Genomic DNA, 12,228 nt, shown 5'->3' with positions numbered 1-12,228 from the left:
TCATAAAAACAATGCTATTTTCTCCCAACATTCCATCAATAACCATATAGCAAAATTGATATAGGAATTCAATATTGCCTCAGAGAAGCACCCTTCAAAATTATGTAAGTTGTAAATGAATATCATATACTGTATATAGATACATATATAGAAATATAAATATAGACATAGTTACATATATAGATATATCTCCTAGAAATATCTTGTTGAGACGACTATTCAAATTATGGGCACAGGTTATGAATGTTAAAGAAATATTTTTTTTGTATATACGTGATCACATTAAAGAGTAATCATAGCAAATTTGTTTTAAAGAAAATTATCAACTATTCCATTTCAGACAAAGGTAAATTAGATAAAATAGGGACTAAACTGAACTTATGGAAGAATCTCTGACAATGAGTAAAACAAATGTAACCAACAATTTAATTATAGCTTATATACTTCCAAGAGAGTATTTAAGTAGAACCCTACACAATATTTTTCCAAACCCCAAATTTCCAATCATTGTCTTAATTCACAGGACTAATTAACGTGTAAAATCAAGGGGGATATGGCATCTATATTGCAAGATTCAGAGAGAGAAGTAGAAAGAATAGCTAACTTGCATTTTAGGCAATGGTCATTTAGCAATGAGAACTTAAGAGTTTTTTTCTTTAAAGATCAGGACTGTATTATTGCCCCTTCTTAAATAACTTTCACAATTGAAATCCAACACTTAACATTTCATATGAAATAATACATCAAATGCTTGGAATACACATCTGTCTATATACGATGCTGATGAAAGTTATCTATGTTTTAAAGTCTTTATCAAACATTTACCTTTTAGATTATACACCATTTTATTAGATTTGTGATTGCTTTCTTTGTTACGTAATATAAGTAACTTATTTTAAAAAGATTAATTCATGAGAGGAGTTCAAATGGAACAGTGATTAGAGTCAACAACTGTATATCTCTTTCGATAATTTTTTAAGACTGAATCATCTGAACTTGATGTCACATGACATCTCTGAGGTTATAAAAGTATTTTTCTCCCTTCATAAGAAGGATTAAAATATTAAATTAAGTAAAACTTGCTTAAAAATCACTTAAAAATTTCATGGGATATTTCATGAGATATTAAAAATAAAATTATGTGCTTGTATAAAGAAAAATTTAAATCATACTATTAAAGTTGTACTTAACTAAAATGTAGTATGAAAAGTAAACTGCCAAAAAAAAATCAGTTCTTAACAGCTAAGGCAATTTTTAAGCTTTAACACACTAAGATGAGTGTCAAACTCATAACCTTTATTTTTTAAATATCAAAGCATTTATAAAGCATATTCTGGTTACCTCAATAATCTGTTATGAAAATGTTCAACTTGCTAATACTTGACAGCTAGGTTGGCTGGTTGGTTAATACACAGATTCCTCAGTATTTAAAGGCAACATATCAAACCTGAACACATACCTCATTGTGTATAGCAGAGTCCCATCATCCTGGATTCGAAGAAGCTTGTTTGGCATTGTCATATTATGTGCTACTGATTTTTTCCCGTTGTGGAAGAAGGTATCTGGCGTCCAGATTTTGCTGGCCATTAAATTGTTAAGTCGGAGGATGTTCATAGGACCTTTAAATTTTAACCGTTCATCTTTCCATTTTTGTCGAAAGAAAACATCTATTGTATATTCCTGAAATATAAAATAGAATTCTTTTGAAAATAATAAATGTTTTAGATACAAAGACACTATAAAATTTCAACAAAAACAATAATATAAATAGTTTAAGGAGAGAGAAAGCTATTTTGAGAAGTGAATTTTGAAAGATCATTCTTTTATCTTATCAATAAATGTTGCCATTTACAATGGGATAAAGCATGTGTATTTGCACAATCAGCTACATATTATTATGAAAAGAAAACAAGAAATTTACTTTCTCTGGTGTCTTTCAGTTGAACAAGGTCTTAGGCAAACTTCTTTACTACATTGTATAGTTTAGAACCACTCGGAAAGGGGACATGCTTGGGCAGGGTCTGGGTGGATTGTCCCAAATCATTTATCTCAAGAATGAATAAGGAGGCAAGCAGGCAGCCTGATTCTCAGTAGAAAAAAAAAAAAAAAGGAAAAGAAACAACTATTAAACACACACACTGTGGGATCTATATGACATCTCCTGTTGCCAAAGAAACTATAAAAAAAAAAATCTTATTGCTTTCTTAATCCTAAAAAAATGGTGAGATGTCATACTGTTAACAAGAATGTATTAGGGGAAGATGATTTCAATAAAGTTTATTTAATGAAATTGTAATAAAATACTTTGACAAGGTATTAGAATACTTAAAATATGAATATTTTGCAAACAAACACCCTCAGGTTAAAATGTACTTTTAAATATTCATACAGACCAGCTAGTGATCAATTCCCCTGTTATCATCCTCCGATAAGTTAAAAGTTGGTTTATGCAATCTCTCTCTCTCTCTCTCACCCCCTCTCTCTTTTCTTGTTCCCCACCTCCCCTCTTTTTTCATTCTCTCTCTGTCTTTCTTAGGATAAGAGAATGTACACATTTTAGATGAGATGTACAATTCACAATTATGATCGATACTGACAATTTTTGGATATTAAAAATCTTGGTCAGTGTATGTTTGTGCAGACACTTCCATGATAGATAACTAAAATGTTCATTTATGCACCTGAGATTGGAAATTCAGAAACTGTCCTTTGTGCATAAAGCCATAGCCATCACATGTTTGTTTGAAAATAAACACCTTAGCAACTGGCAATTTCACTCAACTAAAATTATGTGTTTAAAAAAGGACATTAAAAAGGCCACATACTTAAGACAATAACAAGTCATTTATACAAACCTTACTCAAGTAAATGAAAGTAAATGATTCCCAGCGATCCCTCAAAAGTTGAATGGATGAAGATAACAAGAAATGGCCCCAGGTAATGACATATGAACAGGAAGTAAATAGTGGCTCTGGGCTCCTAATCCTTAGAAGAAAATAGCATCATCTAATCCACCCTCACTCTCTGTGGTTTACTCTTTTTTTTTAAATTCAATTCTATATAAGTGCAACTAAATTTTTTTTAAAAAGCTGGATTAAGAGATGAGTTTTTGCTATCTGACAAATTTTTATGCAAATGTTTCTTCCAACTGTGGCTCTCCCAAATCCAAGCCTGATGTGAACACATTGGACATTTACTTGTTCAGGCAAACTGAATATATTTTACAACTTTATGTAAAACTTCAAATTCAATTTTTCCATTTCTATAAAATTATGGGATGTTTTATCTGTCATCATGTGACTCCAATGAAAGTTACATGGGTCTAATATCGGGGGGCAGGTTGGTTATAAGTTAGTAAGTATAACTGTAATCAACTGTATGGTACCTCAATTAAGTGAGGGCCCATGAGCAGAAGCAAGATTATCAGCTTAGAGCAGTAGCTAACAAATTGGGGTATGTACATCCATTCAGGTGTAGGAAGAAAATATTAGAATCTTTATGTTTATATAGAATTCTTAGCTAAATATAAGAAGTAAAATAAGCTTTGCTAATAATATATGGAATGATATTGGCACTCTCACTATGTCCATAAGTAGTAGATGATGGTCATGCATGAAAGGCATGCTATGGGAAGAGAAGAAGCCACAACAGGGAATGGTCAAGTGATGCTGAATTCATTTGCATTCAGTGTACTGTGATTTGTACTCAGGTGAATTTTCAAGTTATAATAACTAGTTTTGATTAAACTAACTCTAGTGAAAATAGGCAATTGACTTTAAAATTATTGCTAAATGATACCATGGATTGACGAAAACACTAATAATTACACAAGCACAAGTGAAAAATAAGAAAAGGGATATCACTTCTATGCCTAATATGAGTTCTTCATTAGCCACATAAAGAATGATGAACTAATCAACTCTACAAAGAAATATGCAAAAGCAAATTCATAATTTTCAATAAGGCTACTTAAAATATGGGTTTATACCCGCTACATTTAATGATGAGCTTCATCTGAAGCACATGTTGTACCATGAAATACTGGTTAATGATAGCATAAGGACATTGCAAATAGTAAGTTGTTTTGAAAACCAAATATCCAGAACATGAAGATGAACATCTAAACTTGGTGGATGGGCTTTTAAAAAATTGGCATGATGGTTCAGTAATCAGTAGCCAATGATACACTTCTTAAATTTGAATTTGCATATCTTTTTCATCTATGGCAATCTTTAAGACAAGTATTAAAATAATATAAATTTAGAATCATACTTTTGATTGCTATATTACAAAATATTAAAAAAAGATATTTAGAAATAATAAAGCACAATTTAAACATATTAAATGCTAAAATATTCTCAGGAATAGAAATTTTAAGTATGAGTAAAAATAAATCTATTTTAATAATGACACAATAATTATTCCTGAAAATAATATGTATTTTAACTTTATCTCATTCCAGTTTCTGCTTTTTTGCTTCTCAGAATACCTCAATATATTAGTACAAAAGCATATAGATACAGACATATAGATACATAAACAAATAAATACAGTTGATTCACTAGTTTTTGTGGTTTTGCTTTCAAGATTAAAATAGCAGGGAAAGGAGACATTTCAATCAAATAATATTCATTTCATATCCACTAAGTTACTACAGGATTTCCAGACGGATTATTTGCATGTGATTCTTTTAAATGCATATATAACACACATTCTCAGTACTTGAAAAGAATATTTTTGAAAGGTTTCTTAAAATAACACTCAAGTTTGTCATGAGTATATACTAATATAGTAATTACTTGATTTGTGTGTTACAAGAAAATTGCCAGAAAGTACAAAACAATGCAACTTCTTCATACAAATAAGACTTAGTCCCTTGAACCGAGGTTCTAAAAGAAATAAATAATACCAAGATCAACTACAAAATCACTCAGAGAATACACAAACAACTAAGGAGCACATTTAGAAAGAAACAAAAAAAATTCATAAGGACATATCAGCATGCAGCTATCCTCTGGCCTGTGTATAGGACACATGAGGCTGTTAACTGAGACTGAAAAGTTGAAGAATCCATACACTTCAAGATTTGAAAAACTCTTTATGGGAAATTTAATCCAACTTCTCCTTTTTATAGATGGGATTATAGATAAATGTAGTGACTGCCCTGTTTCCAAGCTTGTAAGGGGCAGAACCCAGACAAGGATGTGATTTCCAGCCTAATGTCTTTACTACCACTAAGTGTTATTTCCATAAAATGTATTGCTAACAAGGAAATCACTCTCTATTGCACAGTTTATTGAATAAACATGATTTCAAGGACACATTAATTTAGTGAAGACAGCATATTTTTTAGTGCCTGGCTGCATTAATTATAAGTCAGTGCTTGTAGCCAATTTCTGAAGAATTATATCTACTCACTAAAACATAACCAAATTGCAGGACTGCTCTTGGAGTGATTTCTCATTTACTTTGATTTACTGAGTGTATTTTTCTTAATTTTTAATTTAATTTAATTTTATTTTGGCTGTGCCGTGCGGCCTGTGGGATCTTAGTTCCCCGACCAGGGATTGAACCCGAGCCCTCAGCAGTGAAAGCGCAGAGTCCTCACCACTGGACCGCCAGGGAATTCCCTACTGAGTGTATTTTAAAGTACCAGAATTTATTTCATTATACCCTTTTGCTTTTAAAGGTTAGTCTCCTCTGAGTAAGTTCCTATCAGTGTGTTTCTTCAATAATGAAGAAAAATGTGGTTTATGAAGCATGTATGTAGCAACTGAAGAAATAACACCCTGAGACTATACAAGAATGGGTAAGAGCTAACACTTTCAGTTGGTACTCAAAGGGGTGTGAACCAGGAATTTAGCCCAGTATTAGCATTGCAAAAATTGCAAAACGTGAAAAGCTTAAGAACAGATCAGCAGTGTCAGTAAACCCAATTAGTGCAGTTCATAAAATCTTATTATGCAAAGACGCTCACACAAACAGACTGCAGAGCACCACAGCTACTGCATGTTCGGACTGTTGTGTAGGCACGATGCCTGGGCTTTCTCTTTGGAACTAGATGCCTGGCAGGTTTACAAACAAATTAGAAACTGATACTAAAGGTTCAGATTCTAACAGAATATTATTAAAATATATCTAATCAAAATACTTAAAATGATTCATAGAATATGTTAATTGCAATTCACTTTGATACAATTTATTATTTAAAATTCATAATAACCTTATTAAATATAGAGAACTATTCCCATTTCACATATTCATTAAAAAAAAAAGAGAGAAAGCCAAAATTTGAACTCAAACCTTATGTTTCCCAACATCATGTTCTTTCATTGTACCATATGTAAAAACAATCCTTGGAGGTGGGACATTAAAGGGAAATTTCCTTCTTTATAGACTAAAAAATAGACACTAGTCATGTATTATGGAAAGTTGCAGGCTGAGACTGAAGTTTTGGAATCTCTGTCAAAGTCTTCTTTCTACATTTAAAACTGACTCAAACACAAGATTGAAGGATAACAGCAATAATAATAAGTTGAGTAATGTGAAATAGATGTTAAGTGCATGCAATCTTAAGTCAGATAGGATAGGGTACTGGACCTTTAGCAGGTCACTTAATCTCTCTTTATTTCAGCTGACGTATCTGTAAAATGGTGATAATTATACAACTTACTTCCTTTAAGGATGAAGTGGTATAATACATGTAAAGTTCTTAGAAACAATTTGGACATCAAAGAAGGTAGCCTGGTATGAATCACCTTCAAAGCGTCCTTCTCCCCCCATTTTCCATACTCAAGAAAAAGGTGGCCTGGCAAGAGAGGGACACGCAGAAACAAAAGGGCACAAAGTAAAGTGCCAGGGGCAGGAGCTAAGTAGGATGCCACAAGAGGTCCATGAAAGAATAAGCCAGCTGTGCTTTTGGTGTTTTGGATAATAAAGAGGTCATTGAGAAGAAATCACAAGTGTGCCCCATGAGAGGTCCTGTATTTATCTACCGGCCATTCAAATGTCATTGATTGCCAAGAGAGAACCACCAACAGAATAAGCTAAGTAAAAAGGAATATCCCCCCCCCCTTTTTATAATCTCCCTTTTTCTTGCCTCAACTCTGGAAGACCCAGAAAGAGAAGAGGAAGAGTAGATCATGGCCTCTCACCCACTGTGCACCTCTTACCTGTGACCACGGCTAAGAAAAGGAGAGAAACTCTAAATGGCATATGAGATTGAAGTTAAAATTGGACTGGAGTGGGCCCTTTGATATTTGAAAGTGAACAGAAAGCTACAAGATGCACCCCAGATATTGTCATGATATGGCAAAAGAAGATCCAAAGAGTGAAATGCTGCTGAGTTTGATCAGTTGAATTTCTAAAGCCCTTGGGATGAAGCCCAAATGCTTTCTCACAGCCTCCAAAGCCCTGCAATGACCCCTCCCTCCCTTACCTCTCTAGTCTCATGCTTAGCAATTCTCCATATATGCTGCCTATAGCAATAGTGATACTGCAGGGCCTCTGACGTGTCATGCTTCACCTTACTACCCAAACTCATTGATCTCCCTTGCAGTCTCTCTTCCCTGTCAACCCCTACATTTGGCAACTTTTACTCCACATTGAGAACAAGTACAAAGACCACCTTCTTCAATGTATCAACAGTATCTAGCTGCCCAGAACATAGGCAAAAAGCAATAATTAGTCCATGAATAAATGAATGAGAGGAGCCACTGGAAATTAAATATAGTAACAAGGATTCTGGGCCATAACAGCTCAAATGGTGCACAAGGAGAAAGGCATCAGCAGAGGCAGCCGGTAGAAAGGCTCTCAGATATCTTATCTCAGTCCCCTGCATGCAATACCCTAATCCTTAAATTCACAAGTGTGAAGTGTATATGTTTATGTGTGTGTGTGTCTGTGTAACTATATTAAACTAATCACAGTAGGCTTTTCTTTTATATAATATTTATTTTTTAAAATATATTGACACATATAAAAAAGTCAGGCTATAATAAGATCTATGGTAACAGAAATCTACTATGTTTTAAGTTTTATTTGGAGATGCTTTTATGGTGTTTTGGGGCATTTGGCTATAAGGCCCTTCATGATCTGATTCTAAGTTATTTTCTAGCTTCATCTCCCCCAAAATCTCTAAGAGTATTCTAGGCTGCAGTCACATTGAACTTTTACATTTTACTAAATTCAACAAGCTCTTTCTCTTTGTGCTAAAACACTTTTCCCATTACATAGCTAGCCAGTCCTTGTTTGTCCTCCACTATCTTCTTTTCCTAGAAACCTTCTCAGATATAGATATTCTCTACCCACAACTCCTCTGCCACCATATTCATCCATAAATACTTCAATAAAAACATGACCACACTGTTTTAAAGTTGATTTTTTTTTTTTTCTTAGCTGTTCCCCCACTACACTGTGAACAACATGAGGGCAGCTCCCGACACTGTGACAGACACAGAGTATGTACTTAGCAAATCTGGTTGAAAAGAACAAACACAACGCATGCCTTCTAGTAGCTCAGATGGCGGTAAAGAAGAAAAGCATGTTCAGATTTTTATAATCTAGCGTGCAAAGTCATACAAACTTGTGAAAGCCACGTGGTGGAGCACGGAGACAAGAAGGACTGACTCTACTTGGAGTAGCCTAGAAAAGCATCAGGGAAGATGAAATGGAGCTTGGCTTTGAGTAAATGAAAGCTCTCCAGTTGGCCAAGGAGGAGGGTAGGCATAACAAGAACAGGGGAAAACACTTGCAAGGCCAGAGAGTTGTTAAAGATAATGGCAGGTTCCAAGAACAGTGAGAAGTTCAACGCAATCTTTAGAAATAAAAGCCTGTCTGATAGTTATTATGCCTTGCAGCTACTGCCCCCCGCCTTGCCTTCTCTCCTCGACCACGCTGCTTAAAAATGTTGCCGCCACTCTTTCTCCATTTCCTCACCTCCCACATACCTCAGCCCACTGCAATCTGGTTGCTTTTACCACGATCAACAAATATCTCCTTGTTCTTAATCTAATGACACATTTAAATCCTTTTCTTGGCTTTACCATAATATATGACACCGTTGTTTTCTCCCTACTTTTGTAATGCTCTCCTGCGTTGGCACTAAAACCACATTCTTCTGGTGTTGTAGTTAACTCTCGGGAAAATGCTCATCATGGGACCTGAGACCTCCTGTGTCTGACAATAATCTACACGTAATGGTGTCTCCTGGAGAATGTATGGGAGTAACACCAGTGGATGGTTTCTATTATTCCTCCTCAAGGCATACAAGCTCTGCATAGTTTTCCCCAAAAGACAGGTCCCACCCTTGTAACCTGGGGAAAGAACTTGCAACTCTTGCAATTTTTATTTTAAAAATCACTTCATGTTCAGAAATCCTAGCTGTGTGTTATTTAGTTTTTACAAAAGAATGGGCGAGTGGTAAGGAATGCCTTCCCCTGAGGCAGCCAAGTGAGCTATGACTAGATATATGTAATTCCTACAAGCCGCCATCCTACAGAAAGGTAATGGATTGAGTCAAACTAGTTAAACTACCTTTATCTGCACTCTTTTCTGGAACTATTACCCCACTCCGTAGGTGAGATTTCACTGTGGGCAAAACCTATGGGTTCATCCCATTACTAAATGAATCATACTTCCTTCAGGATACAGAATCCTACCTGGACAGAGGGCCATAAATTATACAGATACCTGACTACTGAACATTGTTGCATCTGATAAGGAGGGAAAGGCAGTGGTCTCTGATGTTTGTTCTTAAAGATCAGAGCACAGTCTAGTCACAGAAGGGAATGCACCTCCATTTGGACAGACATCCATGGTTGCTCCTTCTCAGATTCCTCTGCAATCTTTTTTATCCTCTTCTAGTCTAGAGGTTCCGTCAGGGTATGATTACCATCTCACCCTAAGCTCTTTCCTTGCACAAGTTCATGTATGCCTTCAACTACCATCAGATGGCTCCCAAGCCATCTGCATTCTAAGTTCTCTTGAGCTCCAAGTCTATTCCTGCTACCTAGACATCTCCAATTAAGTCTCTCACAAAGACCCCAACTCAATACATCCAAAACATAAATACTCATCCCCTAGACACCAAAACAAAAGCAAACAAGACTTTTCTTCCTGTGTTCCATATCCCAGTGAATGGTACCACCATCCACCCAATGCCCCCAAGCCTTCATAGTATACATCTCCTTCAACCTCTACTTCCAACAGATCACAAAGGCTTATCATTTCTATCACATCTTTTAAATCTTTTCAGTTCTTTCTTTCAGGGTAGTAGTACCTCTACCCTGACCCAGTCTACAATCATTTCTTGACTGGCATATATCAGCTTTCAAACAGTTTTTTCCTTTCCTTGTCCTCTAATATAAATTATTGGATTGCAGAAAATCTGACTCTTCACATTCCTTCTGTATTACCCCAATCGTCCACCAATCCTGTGATGGTTTTTGGCTGCCCTCAGCATAAAGTCAAATACCTCAACCCTGTTAAAAGGCAGACTGTCATGCCCCACAACAAGCAATTATGATTCCACAGATCGCAGAAGGAACCTAGGAAATCACTTTTTAAATAAATACTCCAACTGATCCCAACACAAGTGTCTATGATTCTCATTTTGAGGAACATTATTAAAAATTCTAGGAGGGTGCTGAAAAATATGGGCTGAATATTAGCTAAGTCTAATTCCTATCTTTCCAAAATATCAATAACTGTCCAGTTATCAACTTCTACATTCTGACTTGAAAGTGAGGAAACATTATTAGTTTATCTTTGATATATAGTATTTGCTGTGTTTGCAGCAGGTTTCTTTATCTAGATACATTTACAAATGGCAACTTCTGATAAGGGTTGACAGCTTAAACCCAGTGTTAATTTTCGGCCAAATATCAAGATCTAATAATTCTCTAAAGCTCCCTATGATGTTAACTACTGAACTATATAATATCCCAATAGCTTCTGGGGTTTCTAAGAGTTAATGCACTCTGTGTTTTCATAAGATAGACAAGTATTAACTAAGGGGATTGATATGATCAATAAACCAAGGTCACCACTTACCTGGCTGCCTGCTTCTTAATAGCCTAATGGTAAACTCTAGATCAGAAATCTTGAGATGACTTCAAAGTGTTCATCGTTCAAGATCTAACCCTAACACTTAGCAGTGCAAGAGATAACCATTTGGGCTGAGGTTCTTAGTCTAGGTTTCAGTGCAATAGTTGGTGGCTATACCACTTATGTCTGAAGAATATGCTCACCCAGCGAAAATGCTTACTAGAATGGGAAAATACCCCCTATATAGAACAAATAAAAAAGTAAAAAATACACACAGAAGAGCTATAAATTGCTTAAATGTGCAGTTAGCTACTACCAACTTTGTCAATTAGCTGTTAGTACATCCCCAAGTTTACCTTCCTACTCATGAATTTTTTTAAATGTTGAAACTTTAAAGAAAAAACTGTACTTAATTGCAAGCGCTGTAATTAGAATCTTTAATTATAATTTAGATCTGCAACTTTCTTTGGACAATTACACTAGTTAATGATTCTGAGACAGCCGTGTGTGTGTGTGTGTGTGTGTGTTTGCTCTTTTGCTTCTTAATTCTTTTTGCTAGGCTGCTTTTTCCTCTCAGGCTAATGTCATAGCAAATCTACATCACTGACCTGCAGAGGAGGACTTAGGAGTTTAAGTCTTGCTACTGAGTATGCACACTGCATAGAAATAAGGGTATTAGCTAAGCTACCAAAAGTGAAATCAAATTTATTCTTTACTGTTTTCCCATTAACAAATTGCTTCTGTAAGACATGAATTAGATATCTTCATATCCACTTTATGTATGGGTAATAATAATGTGGGTGTCTTGTACCTCTGCATCATACTAAATTTCTTTCTCTTTAGACCCGCACATATAAGTTTCATTTCTTGACCTGGCCATCCATACTAACATATATTCAAACTTTTCCTCATTATTTGTTTTGCTTTCCAACAAAAGTAGTATCAAGATTGGACATCACTCCATGTGAGCACCGTGAGGTCCAAGTCATTTCTCTTCACAAAATGTATGCATGTTTTTAAATTGAGCTCTGTCTTCCCTAATATATTTATAATATGAGTAAGTGTGTGTGTTCGTGTGTGTCTGTGTTACACGTGTATATAAATTACTCAGCTTTCATTTTCTTCTCTAGATTTGGACACATATCAAACAGCAGCTGCTGCATGGTCAAACTACCCCTTGAC

At 35.2% G+C, this 12,228-nt stretch overlaps 1 protein-coding gene across 4 annotated transcripts in view; it reads right to left on the bottom strand.

Annotated features, from left to right (window-relative positions):
• GABRA2 (gamma-aminobutyric acid type A receptor subunit alpha2) overlaps nucleotides 1-12,228 on the bottom strand; it is a 116,595-nt gene that overhangs the window by 48,451 nt on the left and 55,916 nt on the right. For all 4 annotated transcript variants that reach the window (XM_036854054.1, XM_036854050.1, XM_036854052.1 and 1 more), the window contains one exon: nucleotides 1,460-1,680. In XM_036854054.1, coding sequence (XP_036709949.1) covers nucleotides 1,460-1,680 — 221 coding nt within the window. The remainder of the gene's footprint in view (nucleotides 1-1,459; nucleotides 1,681-12,228) is intronic.

Source organism: Balaenoptera musculus, chromosome 5 (assembly GCF_009873245.2).
Source record: "Balaenoptera musculus isolate JJ_BM4_2016_0621 chromosome 5, mBalMus1.pri.v3, whole genome shotgun sequence".
In the NCBI taxonomy this organism is placed as follows: Eukaryota; Metazoa; Chordata; class Mammalia; order Artiodactyla; family Balaenopteridae; genus Balaenoptera; species Balaenoptera musculus.
This window is presented reverse-complemented; position numbering and strand designations above follow the sequence as displayed.